Consider the following 16832-nt stretch of genomic DNA (forward strand, 5'->3'; position numbering starts at 1 on the left):
CACAAGATACAGTGCATCTGCTTTGCTTTCGATGCGTTTGTGGTATTCTACACAGGAGGAAGGAGGATCCTATATTTAAGGTTCATATGATAATGACACTGAACAAAAGTGAATCAGATTTAATTCACATGAGTAACAATTAGTGTTTATGTGTGACACTTCTTTTCAAATCTGGAAGACAAGGCTGAAGTGAATGCTCCCACAGAAGTAATTATATCTCTCGTTGACATAAGTAGCGCGCACACACAAAGACTCCAGGTAGTCTAGGCACTCCAATCATTCGCCGTAAACATGACAGGGGATTGAGAGGTCGAGAGGAAGAGAATGACAGAGACCGAAAGCAAATGACACAGACCATATCAGATTTCATTTTTGAATTAAGAGAATAGGTGAGACTGTATGTCAGAACATGGAAGATGATTAAATGACGAGGGAATATAAAATTGAGATAGGCAAAAAAAACCAAAAAGGAACAGAAAAGGAACACATTATTGCAGAGACCAAAAGTGGGGGCTCTTCTAATATTTTGAATAGATTAAATGTGATGAATAGATTGCGATCTGACTTATAATTATAATGAAGCAGAAATTACTCAATAGCACCAAATCCCATCAATTGGAGTGACAGGAACAGGATCATTCCAGATGTTGTAGACGCACTGGCTCTGCAGCGCACAGACAAATGGGCGTGGTTATCCAGTTACGCCCAGGCTTCAGTCAAGAGACCCCATGATGTGCACCTGAGCCGTTGCCAAAACAAGACGCGGGCAGGCCAATATAAATGCCCAGAATGTAGTATCTCTGCCGCAGACATATCTCTGCCGCAGACGTCAGAGGCACAGAATCAGTTTACTGACAGGGGATCTGCTTATTCCTTACATTCACAGAAGCAAACATGCACTTGAGTGCATGCGAGTCGTGCCACCTGGTATTCTTGTTTTGTATTCTTGTGAGGAGTTGCCAGGCGTTCAAGAATGATGCTACGGAGATCCTATACTCGCACGTGGATACCCCTGTGCAGGATGCCCCGAGCAATGTCTCTTTAAATCGGGCAAGAAACGGCGGGAGAGGCGCGGGAAATACTGCTGGGAACGATAGAGTTGGTGAGTACTGTTTCTCAAAACATTGAGAAATTGTGCTTTAAGGTTTTTAACTATTTTGACTTGGTTTTAAACTTTTTTAAACTTTTTTAATTTCAAGACAAGTGCATAGCCAGATTTATTCCAGCACAAGCAGATTTATAGAGGGTTCTACAATTAGCTTGTTGAGATGGTGTTCTCTACATGATATCTGAAATGTAGAAGATAGTAAATAAGCAAAATAAATAGGCAATGAATATACTACATTCTTAATGTAAAAATGTAACTGTTAAAACTACAACCAGCTGTTATATATATATATATATATATATATATAGTGGGCCTATGAAATATATCTTATTTATATTCATATTTAGTATTTCATAGTACAATAGAAATGGATAAGATCAGCTCTGGTCAGTAGCTAAGTAGTGACACTCTCCAGAGACAGTATCAGATGCCCTAACTGAGTGAGACCAGGCAAACTTGGCACAATGATCTTCAATACACACACACACACACACACACACACACACACACACACACACACACACACACACACACACACACACACACACACACACACACACTCCTGGCAGGCATCCAAGCAGGGCAGTAGTGATGAGTCACCCAGGGCAGCCAGGCTAGTGTTTGGGGAGTGATCGTGTGTCAGCGCCACTGAATGGAGGTGTGTTCCTATGCACAGGAAGTCTGTGATTGTGGCGCTGTTTGACTTGAGCTCTCTCAGGACCCCGAACATGAAGGAGAGAAAAGGAGCCTCTCCTCTCTTCATTCATCAAACTCTGTCATAGAGAAGGGGGCACATTGTCACAGAGGTGTATGGCAGTCTGTGAATGGGGCCCTGGCTTGGATTACAGTGTGAGTGAGGAGCTGTAGCCTGGAGCAGAACAATGCTGATAGTTTTACCAGTTGCCCGCTGATAATCCTATTAGAAAGCCAGCTCCATTGACATAGCTCAGAACACTAAAGCCCTTCCTCTCATGCAAGAGCAATGCACCATTTCCTCTCTACAAGCCAGTAATCGGTATAGGCTTACAGTCTGTGCCAAAAACCTCAAAATGAACCAAATAGACCAAGACGGCTGTGTTTTTAATGTTTTCTGATCAAAACCCTTTTATGTTACCTGCAGTAGAATTCAAAGTGAAACCAAATAGTTTGGGGCTACAAAATGATGTTTTAATCTTCACTAGATGTTCAAAGTGGTTTGATTCTCATCGTTTTTCTGTTTCTCTCTCCTACAGATCAGAGAAGCCAAGTTGGCTGTAGAGAGCTGAGGTCCACCAAGTACATCTCTGATGGCCAATGCACAAGCATCAACCCCATAAAGGAGCTAGTATGTGCTGGCGAGTGCCTCCCCGCTCAGATGCTTCCCAACTGGATCGGTGGTGGCTACGGCAGAAAGTTCTGGAGCCGGAGGAACAGTCAGGACTGGCGCTGCGTCAACGACAAGACGCGCACCCAACGCATCCAGCTGCAGTGCCAAGACGGCAGCACAAGAACATACAAAATCACAGTGGTCACCTCATGCAAGTGTAAGAGGTACTCCCGGAAACACAACGAGTCAAGCCATATGAAGCTTAAGGAGCCTACCTTATCTCAGCCCCAGCTTCTCCACAAACACAAAGCCAAAGCCAATAGGAGGCTAGGGAAGATCAAGCTAAACGAGAACTGGCATGAAGCAGAGCCCTAAGGCAGGACTGCAGAATGCCTCAGTGACTGTGGTCTTGGATTATCTCTTATTGGGACTGGCTTGTTGTGAGGAGGACCACTGAGAGTGACTTTGTAAATGTGAATGGCATTGGTGGCCTTCTACATCTGAGGACCAATGGGCACCATTAAGTCATTAGCTAATTAGATGAAATGAACCTAAATGGGGTCATCATGACCAATTGAACTGTCTGGAACTTTAAGATAACTCACATCATTCAAGATCTTGTATGACAATGTAAACCTGCACTTCACTCCATTATGCAAACACAGTTTTACAGCCAATATAATGTAATAAAATAAGCTCTGCATGAAAAGGGATTTCCCAACACAAAAGCACCACAAATACACAACACAATGTAAATATGTGTACATATATAGTATCATATAGTCCTCTGAAGTATGATAACATATGTATAAATGTTTTCTATAAGATGTATATGATGTAATATATATTTTGTATTGCTATTCATTTGATAAACCTTTTATATGCATCACACATATTTGTCATTGCTCATGTTTCATTGAAAAAATAATAAATGTTAACACAAACTTCACCTTATTGTATGTTGGTTCTTACTTTAGAGACCTACTTTGCCACTTTAAAATAGAATATTACCCAGTATTATTAACTTCCAATACATGCATACTTTGCATACTTTATTGACAACGAGGCCTGCCCTTGATGTTCCCCCTGCAATTATTTTATGTCCCGGGGGCCATATTCAAGTTCTTGTTTCATTGATGTTAATCCATGTCCTGTTGTAGGCTACTTACACATAGTCATTTAGTTATAAACATATCTTGGGTGGCAGCGCATGTCGACCACCTACAAATCTGTAGGCCTAGCCCAAATTGCTCTATGGACCACTAGATGGACTTTCAACTTTGAAGCATGCATTCGGAAAGTTTTCAGACCCCTTGACTTTTTCCACATTTTGTTACTGTACAGCCGCATTCTAAAATTGATTAAATTATTTTCCCCTTCATTAATCTACACACAATACCCCATAATGACTAAGCCAAAACAGGTTTGTAATTATTATTATTTTTTAAACAGAAAGTATTCAGACCCTTTACTCAGTACTTTGTTGAAGCACATTTGGCAGCGATTACAGCCTAGAGTCTTTACATTTTAGTCATTTAGCAGACGCTGTTATCCAGAGCGACTTACAGTTAGTGAGTGCATACATTTTTTTTCTTCTTCTTGGGTATGACGCTACAAGCGTGGCACACCTGTATTTGGGGAGTTTCTCCCATTCTTCTCTGCAGATCCTCTCAAGCTCTGTCAGGTTGGATGGGGAGCATCGCTGCACAGCTATTTTCAGGTATCTCCAGAGATGTTCGATCGGGTTCAAGTCCGGGCTCTGGCTGGGCCACTCAAAGACATTCAGAGACTTGTCCCGAATCCACTCCTGTGTTGTCTTGGCTGTGTGCTTAGGGTCATTGTCCTGTTGGAAGGTAAACCTTCGTCCTGAGCGCTCTGGAGCAGGTTTTCATCAAGGATCTCTCTGTACTTTGCTCCATTCATCTTTCCCTCGATCCTGACTAATCTTCCAGTCCCTGACGCTGAAAAACATCCCCTCAGCATGATGCTGCCACCACCATGCTTCACTGTAGGGATGGTGCCTGGTTTCCTCCAGACATGACGCTTGACATTCAGGACAAAGAGTTCAATCTTGGTTTAATCAGACCAGATAATTTTGTTTCTCATGGTCTGAGAGTCCTTTAGGTGCCTTTTGGCAAACTCCAAGCGAGCTGTCGTGTGCCTTTTACTGAGGAGTGGCTTCTGTCTGGCCACTCTACCATAAATGCCTGATTGGTGGAGTGCTGCAGAGATAGTTGTCTTTCTGGAAGGTTCTCCCATCTCCACAGAGGAACTCTGGAGCTCTGTCAGAGTGACCATCGGGTTCTTGGTCACCTCCCTGACCAAGGCCCTTCTCCCCCGATTGCTCAGTTTGGCTGGGCGGTCAGCTCTAGGAAGAGTCTTGGTGGTTCCAAACTTCTTCCATTTAAGAATTATGGATGCCACTGTGTTCTTGGGGACCTTCAAAGCTGCAGACATTTTTTGGTACCCCTCCCCAGATCTGTGCCTCGACACAATCCTGTCTCGGAGCTCTACAGACAATTCCTTCGACCTTTTGGCTTGGTTTTTTCTCTGACATGCACTGTCAACTGTGGGACCTTATATAGACAGGTGTGTGCCTTTCCAAATCATGTCCAATCAATTGAATTTACCACAGGTGGACTCCAATCAAGTTGTAGAACCATCTCAAGGATGATCAATGGAAACAGGATGCACCTGAGCTCAATTTCGAATCTCATAGCAAAGGGTCTGAATACTTATGTAAATAAGGTATTTCCGTTTTCTATTTTTAATACATTTGCAAAAATGTCTAAAAACCTGTTTTCGTTTTGTCATTATGGGGTATTGTGTGTAGATTGATGAGGATTTGTATTTATTTAATCAATTTTAGAATAAGGCTGTAACTTAACAAAATGTGGAAAAAGTCAAGGGGTCTGAATACTTTCCGAATACGCTGTAGGTCAAGTAACCCCATATAGTATAGGCCTACACATACAATTATCATATCACACTAGTTATACTTTACTTTTGCACCAGATCAAGCAAGTTTGAATAAATAAATGAATATGCGCCAGGTAGCCTAGCGGTTAAGAGCGTTGGGCCAGTAACTGAAAGGTTGCTGGTTGGAAACCCTGAGCCGACTGAAACATCTGTGGATGTGCCCTTAAGCAAGGCACTTAACCCTAATTGCTCCTATAAGTCACTATGGATAAGTGCATCTGCTAAATGACTAAAATGTAAATGTATGCTCAATTGCATCAAGCAGTTAAAATTAAAAAGACATGAAAGCATGCAGTATAAGCAAAATTATGTCATAAATAACCACAAATACATAGAACATCAGCAAAGACCCCACAGATAACATTAGTGACGCATAGCTGGCATGGGGCTTCCTTGACAGCGCGCAAGCGTAGCACTCTGGCTGCAACGTAGCACGATACAAATCGAGTCCATCACAAGTCTACGCTACTCCTCCCATAAAGGAATGAATGAAACTGTATACGGGGATACCGGTAGGATGTACTAGTGATATCACCATTAGTCGGTTTTGACTTCAAATGAATCAATTGCCCTGAAGCATGCAAGAGGAAACGGGCGACATGGACAGGCCTGTTGAACCAGGGCATTTCTCAGCAAGCGAAGCCCGGTTGGACAAGCACATTGCGGGACTTTGCATCGTCGATTTCCCGGTAGCTGTGGTTCTTCCAGCCGGAGGCAGTGGAGAAAGAACGGGGCTACTGACACCCAAACAGTTCTGCACGTTTCTCAACAGACCTCTTATAAGCTACACAATTCAAACTTTCGAGAGGTAACACTTGAAGTGTCGAATGTTTGCATGCAAAAACATATCTGTCCCTGCCCCTTAATCTTGTCACTGCACGAGACAGTAGCCACATGTAAACAAACCACTTCACTGGGGTGTCAAGCGCTTTTATGTTATCGTTGAATCAATTAAGATTTTGTAATGTCTCATTATCCTATTCAATAGATTACTGAAGCCATCAGGTAACACATTCCAATTTTGAGTCTTTCTACAACTTCCAACAACTTTCTACAGCCTACTTGTTCTTGATACTACTATGTATCTTTGTTCCATAGTGACCATTTCAGTGGAATTCTGTTGAAGTAATGTATGCAAATAATTGCACCAGAATGTGTTATGTATGGTAATATAATAAGTCATGACACAAGTAATGAAACAAAAATACTCAACAAGAATTATATGTTCTAACCACAGTACGAAAGGTGTTGACTTATGACTATACACACTGTTTCTTTGACAGAGTGCCATGGATCCAAAGCATTGTTGTGGTGGTTGCCAAGGAGAGCCTCGACCTGATGATGGACATTATCCACCGCTTCCACCACAGAAAGGTCCTAGTGGTACATGGTGGATCTACTCGCCACAGATCTATATTCAATGGGGTCCGGGCCCTCAGTGAGGGAGAGGATGGTACGGCCCGCGTCAAACCAAAGGTAGTAATCATCCATGATGCAGTACGGCCCTTTGTGGAAGAGGACTTCCTCCACAAGATAACAATGGCTGCCAAAGAGCAAGGGGTTTGTACATATTCAAACTTCTCTATCTCTTCCACCGCAACACAGTCAGTGGGGCTCAGATGTACTGATTCATTGCTCTCAACTGTAGCCATGTACACCTACTGTAAGCCATCACACATGAAAACCACATTGGCTGATATTAGTAGGTAAGGAAGACATCTATGTTTAGATGGTGATTCATATTTCAATTTTACTTGCTGTGACATGATATTGTTGAAGGCTGGTCACAAAAGTGAGAAGTGAGCGCAGGAGCTCTGACATTTGGGCTGACATTTACTGTGTGTGTGTGTGGGTGTGTGGGTGTAAGTGACTGACTCTCAAAGCCAGCAGTCTGGTCTTCATTAACTTGCCAGTATCCCCGATCATGATAAAATGTCAGTCTTCTCCGAAGAGCAAGAGATTAATTTGGATTTTAACAACATGTGTAACACACATAATACGTTTGCTTTCATTCCATTTGCAAGTCATTTTGCACCCACTATCTCATTGACCATACTTATTCTTGGCACAATGGGGATTTCCATCCTCAATCATGTCATGGTCACAAGAAAATATGATCTCGGGAATGTTGTTCATTAAGAACTTCCAATTGTACAGGAAAGGCATTGTGTGCACAAGCTGCTGTTTAGCTAGGATTTATTGTTGTTATCCAGCCATGGTTAGAGCTAGTGTGGTAAGCCTGAAGACACAACAGGATTGGAACCATTTTATACATTTTGGATTGATGTGTGTGTTTGCCATAAAGAATAAAAAAGAATGACGTATTCCGATCTGTTTATTATTTTGCAGGCTGCTGGGGCTATCCGACCTCTGGTTTCCACGGTGATTGCTACCACATTGGAGGGCTACCTGGACCATTCTCTGGAGAGAACCAAGTACAGAGCCAGTGAGATGCCCCAGGGATTCATCTATGATGTAATCTACCAGGCTTATCAGAGGGTAGGTACTTGTAGGCACTAGGCAGCTCTTGTACACACACATCACTTGTAGTCTACCCAAGGTCCAGTCAATAAAAACTGGTAGCCCATTTTAGGGGCTATGTAAAAAATACATAGCCCCGCGAACCCAGCCTGATCTCACGATAACGCACATTCTGTTTCAATTAAACAGAACGTGAGTGCACCGGTCAGTCTGTTTGACCTGGCTAAAAATGACTATGTTTCCCCATGCACATTTGAATTAGGGATGTGACTGATAAAACAACAAACTATTGAATTATTTTCTTAAATGGAAATATGCCAACAAGGATGCACCTTGTCCCAACCTAGCCTTGTACAGTAGTAAGTTCTCACGTTTAGATAATGTTTTTGTGAAGTTGTCTTCACCTCTGGTCAGGGAAATAGAGAACCTTGGATGTCTGCAAAACCTTTTTCCAAATCGATCACTAGTCATGCCCTGCAGGTTTTTAATGTTCCCTCTCAATGTCAAATAATTGCTTTAAAAGGTCCCTCGAATCACATAAAATGACAGTCAGAGAGAGATTTTTGCTTGAGAAATAATTATGCCCAGCAATGCGACTAGATGACAAAATACTTTATGATTCTCATACATCACACCAAGTCTTTACAGTCGTCCATTGTTCTCCAGATGTGCTTGAACCTGCAGGGTTTCAAGCTGAAGAGTTTGTGATGAGGGTGCCTTCATTTTCACTACGGCGTGATTATGTCTGGGAAAGAAATTACACATTAATATTCTCTGGCACTGTGAAGCGTATCACTGTCGAACAAAATAAAAATACCTCTTGGCTTTGGTAAAGGTAACGTAAATATAACATTGAAGTAACATGGTTACTACAGGTCTAACTGTCTGTGATTTATTTTCTTAACATGTGAGACGATTTGGTCGTTTGGAGGAAGGATTGTTGACATATATTTGACATTTTTATTTGAAAGCGTAATTCAAATTTTGGCCTTATCCAGGCCTCCTTTAAAACTCAATAATGATTCATCTGTAGGTGCTACAAAACATTGGTGTCATATCAAGCTTTACCGCTTGCTCTGTAGAATGAGTAGTATTTTGATTTCAATAACAATTTTCTTATAATAATTATGAATATTGAAAAATATAAACATGAACAATGTTTGGATTCGTTACTTGGAAAAGCAATCTATTACTTATTACTCGTTATATATATATTTTTTTACGCTGTCTATTCAGCACGAAGCTCGACTATAGGCCTACCTGTAGGCTATCAGATGAGCGAAGGTGTAGATTTTCCTTTGGTACTTTTTGCCGTTGTTTGGTCGATTTTGTTTGACTTACATACTGTAGGTCCTTGATGATAAGTAATCCCTTTGATTATATGCCTTGTATTTCAATGCATTATTATGTGTAGGATTTATCTGACATAGTTTGCATTCGCCCGCGGTCAGTTAATGCACCAGTTATTTGAATTTTGAGGTCGGCATTTGAAGTCGGATTTGTTGTGATTGATAGCCTGTATTTAATGGCTTTAATATGTAGGCTATATATCTTTTTGTAAAGCTGCCAGATGTTTATGGACAATATTCCTTTGATGTGTTAGTTTTATCAAGATATAATTTTGTTGTGATAAGAGGCACTTTTCCGTTTTGAATTACATTAATCAGATTTCAATTGTTTATATGGAAATTGCGTTAGAACATATTAAATATTATTTATGGTTATTTATGTTTTATCATAATGAGTATAAATGTCTCCTCTTTAACACATTTTTGTGGAACAATTCCATATAGGGTGAGTATTGGTTAAATGGGACACAGAGAAAAGTGGGACTCTTAAGCTTTGTAATATATATCTTTAAATATGTACAATAACGTAATCAACAATCAATGACTATGTGTTAGTGAGGAAGTATGTGATGACAAACAATGGGTTCAATGGGAATGACATCATCTTTGTGGGTGTGGCATCCCGTATAATGACATGTGCCTCCAGAGGCATAGTGGTATGTAAAATGACAGAGTTAAATGTCTGCTAAATGGCATATTATTATTATTATTAAATAATGCTAAGGTTATTAAAAAAAACGAAGAAAGGATATTCAGTGTCTCATTACAACATACACTGCTCAAAAAAATTAAGGGAACACTAAAATAACACATCCTAGATCTGAATGAATGAAATAATCTTATTAAATACTTTTTTCTTTACATAGTTGAATGTGCTGACAACAAAATCACACACAAATTATCAATGGAAATCCAATTTATCAACCCATGGAGGTCTGGATTTGGAGTCACACTCAAAATTAATGTGGAAAACCACACTACAGGCTGATCCAACTTTGATGTAATGTCCTTAAAACAAGTAAAAATGAGGCTCAGTAGTGTGTGTGGCCTCCACGTGCCTGTATGACCTCCCTACAACGCCTGGGCATGCTCCTGACGAGGTGGCGGATGGTCTCCTGAGGGATCTCCTCCCAGACCTGGACTAATGCATCCGCCAACTCCTGGACAGTCTGTGGTGCAACGTGGCGTTGGTGGATGGAGCGAGACATGATGTCCCAGATGTGCTCAATTGGATTCAGGTCTGGGGAATGGGCGGGCCAGTCCATAGCATCAATGCCTTCCTCTTGCAGGAACTGCTGACACACTCCAGCCACATGAGGTCTAGCATTGTCTTGCATTAGGAGCAACCCAGGGCCAACCGCACCAGCATATGGTCTCACAAGGGGTCTGAGGATCTCATCTCGGTACCTAATGTCAGTCAGGGTACCTCTGGCGAGCACATGGAGGGCTGTGCGGCCCCCCAAAGAAATGCCACCCCACACCATGAAATACACACCGCCAAACCGGTCATGCTGGAGGATGTTGCAGGCAGCAGAACGTTCTCCACGGCGTCTCCAGACTCTGTCACGTCTGTCACATGTGCTCAGTGTGAACCTGCTTTCATCTGTGAAGAGCACAGGGCGCCAGTGGCGAATTTGCCAATCTTGGTGTTCTCTGGCAAATGCCAAACGTCCTGCACGGTGTTGGGCTGTAAGCACAACCCCCACCTGTGGACGTCGGGCCCTCATACCACCCTCATGGAGTCTGTTTCTGACCGTTTGAGCAGACACATGCACATTTGTGGCCTGCTGGAGGTCATTTTGCAGGGCTCTGGCGGTGCTCCTCCTGCTCCTCCTTGCACAAAGGTGGAGGTAGCGGTCCTGCTGCTGGGTTGTTGCCCTCCTACAGCCTCCTCCACGTCTCCTGATGTACTGGCCTGTCTCCTGGTAGCGCCTCCATGCTCTGGACACCACGCTGACAGACACAGCAAACCTTCTTGCCACAGCTCGCATTGATGTGCCATCCTGGATGAGCTGCACTACCTGAGCCACTTGTGTGGGTTGTAGACTCCGTCTCATGCTACCACTAGAGTGAAAGCACCGCCAGCATTCAAAAGTGACCAAAACATCAGCCAGGAAGCATAGGAACTGAGAAGTGGTCTGTGGTCACCACCTGCAGAACCACTCCTCTATTGGGGGTGTCTTGCTAATTGCCTATAATTTCCACCTGTTGTCTATTCCATTTGCACAACAGCATGTGAAATTTATTGTCAATCAGTGTTGCTTCCTAAGTGGACAGTTAGATTTCACAGAAGTGTGATTGACTTGGAGTTACATTGTGTTGTTTAAGTGTTCCCTTAATTTTTTTGAGCAGTGTATTTTGTAATTGGATGTAATTGAGAATCAAATTGACTCTAAGTGGCTTTCATACTACTCACACCTTTTTAAATTATGACAATTTTGACGTTGTCCCATTATTTTTATAACACTTATTTTACCAGGTAAGTTGACTGAGAACACATTCTCATTTACAGCAACGACCTGGGGAATGGTTACAGGGGATGAATGAGCCAATTGGAAGCTGGGGATGATTAGGGACAGGTTGGGGAATTTAGCCAGGAATATGGGGTTAACACCCCTACTCTTACAATAAGTGCCATGGTATATTTAGTGACCACAGAGGTTTAACATCTCATCCGAAAGACGGCACCCTACACTGGGCAATGTCCCCAATCACTGCCCTGGGGCAATGGGATTTTTTATTTTTTTTTGACCAGAGGAACGAGTGCCTCCTACTGGCCCTCCAACACCACTTCAAGCATCATCTGGTCTCCCATCCAGGGACCAACCAGGACCAACCCTGCTTAGTTTCAGAGGCAAGCCAACAGTGAGTTGCTGGGTGGTATGCTGCTGCCAATTGCCTAATGTCAAACTGGGAGACACTGTTACTTTCAAACTGACACTCCTCTAGGATAAATACTATTTTGGGGTATTATGAAATACATGTTTTCTTAACAGAAATCCATTTTCTAAATAGGATCAAATGTTCCATTTCATTTTCCTTAAATCTGCTATCAGCTAGCTTGCTAGAGAGAGCTAGCATAGCTTCATTTTACTTAGAAAGATATGACCTCACCAACAATAAAAACCCCTAGCTATCTATATACATAACCATACAGGTACAGTGCCTTCAGAAAGTGTTCACACCCCTTGACCTTTTTCACATTTTGTTGTGTTACAGCCTGAATTTAAAATGGATTACATTTAGATGTTTTTGTCACTGGCTTACACACAATACCCCATAATGTCAAAGTGGAATTATGTTTTTTGAAATGTTTACAAATTAATAGAAAATAAAAAGCTGAAATGTCTTGTCAACAAGTATTCAACCCCTTTGTTATGGCAAGCCTAAATAAGTTCACAAGTAAAAATGTGCATAATAAATGGACTGTGTGCAATAATAGTTTTTACCATGATTTTTGAATGACTACCTCATCTCTGTACCCCACACATACAATTCTCTGTAAGGTCCCTCAGTCAAGCAGGGAATTTCAAACACAGATTCAACCACAAATACCACAGAGGTTTTCCAATGCCTCGCAAAGAAGGGCACCTATTGGTAGTAATTTTGTTATAAAAAGCAGACATTGAATATCCATCTGAGCATGGTGAAGTTATTAACTTACACTTTGGATGGTGTACACCCAGTCACTACACAGATTCAGGCGTCCTTCCTAGCTAAGTTGCCGGAGAGGAAGGAAATCGCTCGGTGAATTCACCACGAGGCCAATGGTGACTTTAAAACAGTTACAGAGTTTAATGGCTGTTATAGGAGAAAACTGAGGATGGATCAACATTGTAATTACTCCACAATACTAACCTAATTGACAGAGTGAAAACAAGTAATCCTTTACAGAATATAAAATATCCCAAAATATGCATCCTTTTTGCAACAAGGCACTAAAGTAATACTGCAAAAAATGTGGCAAAGCAATTCCCTTATTGTCCTGAATACAAAGTGTTATGTTTGGGGCAAATCCAATACAACACATTACTGACTACCACTCATATTTTCAAGCATAGTGGTGGCTGGATCATGTTATGGGAATGCTTGTAATCTTTAAGGACTGGGGAGTTTTTCAGGTAAAAAAAGAAAAAACGGAATAGAGCTAAGCACAGGATAAATCCTAGAGGAAAACCTGGTTCAGTATGCTTTCCACCAGACGCTGGGAGATAAATTCACCTTTCAGCAGGACAATAACCTAAAACCCAAGGCCAAATCTACACTGGAGTTGCTTACCAAGAAGACAGTAAATGTTCCTGAGTGGCCGAGTTACAGTTTTGATTTAAATCTGCTTGAAAATCTATGGCAAGACTTAAAAATGGTTGTCTAGCAATGATCATCAACCAATTTGACAGAGCTTGAAGAATTTTGAAAATAATAATTGGCAAATGTTGCACAATCCGGGTGTGGAAAGCTCTTAGAGACTTAGCCAGAAAGACTCACAGCTGTAATCGCTGCAAAAGGTGATTCTAAGGTGTTGACTCAGGGGGTTGAATACTTATCTAATCAAGATATGAGTGTTTTATTTTTCATATTTTCTTTTATAAATGTTAGTATTTCTCTTCCACTTTGACATGGGAGAGTATTTTGTGTAGATCATGAATTATGAATGTTCCACAAAAATACCTAAAGAGTGTTTTAATACATTTAATTTGTATGAATAATTGACGTTTATCATGAATATATATTATTTACTCATGTACTCTCTCAATTATCCTTCTTTACAATAAATAATTAAGTGTACCAATCAAGGTGGCCCAATTTGCCAGTATCAGACACGTTATTTTGAAAAAGTAACTAACAGTATTACAATATTTGAACGCAGTATCTTGTTATATTACTCATAAAAGTAATACATTACTGTAACGCGATACTTTTGTAACTCATTACCCCCAACACTGAAAATGTTTTGATTTGGTTAATTTTTCAATATATTGTTGAACATAATAAACTCTACGGGCATTTCAAAGTTCTAGAGTGGGATCTCTTCTACTGTTAGAGTTATGATCCAATTTGTAAGCATTACAAACGGTGAATGTGAAAATTAATTCAAAACAGTTGCCCTCTGCTGGTGACTTGCAGGATGTGCAATGATAGAAGTAAAAGGAGGGCTGTGATTGGTTACCGTACATTGCCTACTATTACAATTTCTCTGTATAAAATTGTCCATAACATTAAAACTAGCAGAGATTCCACTTTGGAACTTTGATATGCCTGTAGAGTATATTATGTTCAACAATATTCAAACATTTGCCAAATCAAAAAGGGTATATTTTCAATGTTCATGTTTCTATTTTTAAATATTCATACATTAATGTAAGAAAATCATTACTGAAATCAAAATACTACTCCTATTACAGAGCAAGCGGTAAAGCTTCATATGAAACACATTTTTCTTTGTAGCACCTACAGATGAAACATTATAAATTCTTAAAGGCTTTTTCTGTCTATCACAAATCCGTCAGTGCAAAAATTAACCATATTTATTTTTCAAACAGCCCAGATACTTCAGAGCTCTGCTATTTGAACCTTGGCTCCATTAGGTGGTGATGCAGATACCAGTGTTTTGAAGGACGTAGGAAGCCTTGACTAAGAGCCGAAGTATGGGTCCAATTGGAGTTCCATTTGTCTGCAGTTATTTTGGTTCCTGGCACATACGAATTTTAGATTACCAGGGAGCCCTGTTGATTTTGGCTTTGACTCTCTGAAAATGAGAGCACATTCACTATGCAAGAGAATCAGTGTCAAGGCCAGTCAAGTAGCATTTCACCGAAAATTAAGACAAATTTGTAGTGATGTAAGTGTATTTGTGAGAACGAGAGGCTCTGGCGCGATGGGGGGTGCCCCACCCCCACCCCCTCTCCACTTGTGTCCATCAAAGTTGGGAAAGTGTAAGGTGTCTGTCAAGTTAGCACTGTAGGACATATTCTAAAAAATCTACGTGAACCTCACATTTGTAGTTTGACATGCATTGAGCCTGGCAGAACTCTGGGCTGAAAAGACAAAGGCGAGACACTCTATCCTGTCTCCAGTGTATGTCTTTGTACTGGGAGAAAATGCTACAGGTTCAATTACCATATTTCTCCTGTAATTTCTCCTTCAGTTCCAGGGTCCTGAGAAAAATACCCTCTCTTTTATAACCCCAATAAATTATTGGCCACATATTATCTCAGTTAGCATGAGTTAGCCTTTGTAGTCCACACACAGTATCTTAAAAGCCATGAGCTCATCGCTTATATCACATTTTCAATGCAATGCAAACTACAGCAATGGCAATCTGATTCCAATGTGTTCTCACTGCACTGGGCCAAAGTGTTATGAACTCAACTAACTCAACTGTTGTTTGATTTGGGGTGGCAGGTAGCCTAGTGGCGAAAGGTCGCTGGTTCGACTCCCCGAGCAGACTAGGTGAAACATTTTGTTTAGATGTAAATATGGTCGATGTGAGTTTGTGACCTATTCTCCTTTGTTTGTCCCCAGAAGACTTGCTCAACTCTGTTTATGAAATAGGAACTAACTCAGTTTATTATGCATCGTCAACAATCCCACGCCTCTTGTGTCCTGTCCTCATAGTGCAGCGAGTCGGACTTTGAGTTTGGCACCGAGTGCCTTCATCTGGCTCTGCAGTACTGTGGCACCAATGCCAAGCTCATCGAGGGCCCGCCAACCCTGTGGAAGGTGAGCCAGCCTGGGACACTGGAACTCAGTTTGGGACAATGCCTATAAGCCTAAATTAGGCCATTGTCTTAGCACTAACTGTATGCTTATTACTAGTTTGTTATACAGGGACAAGTACAGATTTGAATTTATACATTGTGTATTGTATTTAATACTATTTGATATGATGACTGAAAGTAAAGGGTTTTTATGGTTTTGATAGCCTTGAAATAAGCCAGTAATGGGGTAAGGCCTATGAATCTAAATATATTTGCACTAAAATTAACAATGCTTTTTAGAGCAGGTTTGATGCTAACATGTTGTTAAACTACGTTTATTTGTGCTGTAGGTGACCTACAAACGAGATTTGGCTGCAGCAGAGTCCATTGTCAAAGGTATGTGACTGTGTATCTGTATGTATGTTTATACACAACTTCATCATTATACTGTTTTTAAGTGCAATATTTACATGATGATTGTTTGCCTCAGACAGTAACCATGTACTTTATAGACCTAATGCATGTTATCACTATTTTCTATACAACATAAGTGATGTAAAGGTGTTTTGTCCTGTGTGAGACAATGCCAGTTTAGAATGGAATAGAGTGACGTAGACGAGAAATAGAATAGTATCTTATTGTTCTCCCAGGAAGATATTCTATGAAGTCTTGTTTAGGTTTGTCAGAAAGAACGGGAGGGTGTTTGCAGTCTGTGATGTGAATGCCATCCATACAAGTCAGGGCAGGGCCATCATGGTCTCTACACAATCAGGGAAACATACATAAAGTCATTTACATCTACATTTTAGTCATTTAGCAGACGCTCTTATCCAGAGCGACTTACATGAGCAATTAGGGTTAAGTACCTTGCTCAAGGGCACATCGACAGATTTTTCACCTAGTCGGCTCGG

At 41.0% G+C, this 16832-nt stretch overlaps 2 protein-coding genes across 2 annotated transcripts in view; both read left to right on the forward strand.

Moving 5' to 3' along the window:
- The first annotated feature begins 751 nt into the window (after positions 1–751).
- On the forward strand, positions 752–3363 carry LOC123487227 (sclerostin domain-containing protein 1-like). The gene is made up of 2 exons (XM_045218406.1): positions 752–1102; positions 2341–3363. The coding sequence occupies exons 1-2, from the start codon at positions 895–897 to the stop codon at positions 2787–2789; spliced, it is 657 nt and encodes a 218-aa protein (XP_045074341.1). The 5' UTR covers positions 752–894; the 3' UTR covers positions 2790–3363.
- A 2413-nt stretch (positions 3364–5776) lies between these two features.
- LOC123487229 (D-ribitol-5-phosphate cytidylyltransferase-like) overlaps positions 5777–16832 on the forward strand; it is a 32639-nt gene continuing 21583 nt past the window's right edge. Inside the window, exons 1-5 of the mRNA XM_045218407.1 lie at positions 5777–6201; positions 6677–6953; positions 7743–7892; positions 15839–15943; positions 16272–16317. Coding sequence (XP_045074342.1) covers positions 5972–6201; positions 6677–6953; positions 7743–7892; positions 15839–15943; positions 16272–16317 — 808 coding nt within the window. The 5' untranslated portion in view covers positions 5777–5971. The remainder of the gene's footprint in view (positions 6202–6676; positions 6954–7742; positions 7893–15838; positions 15944–16271; positions 16318–16832) is intronic.

This window comes from Coregonus clupeaformis, unplaced genomic scaffold (assembly GCF_020615455.1).
Source record: "Coregonus clupeaformis isolate EN_2021a unplaced genomic scaffold, ASM2061545v1 scaf1548, whole genome shotgun sequence".
In the NCBI taxonomy this organism is placed as follows: domain Eukaryota; kingdom Metazoa; phylum Chordata; class Actinopteri; order Salmoniformes; family Salmonidae; genus Coregonus; species Coregonus clupeaformis.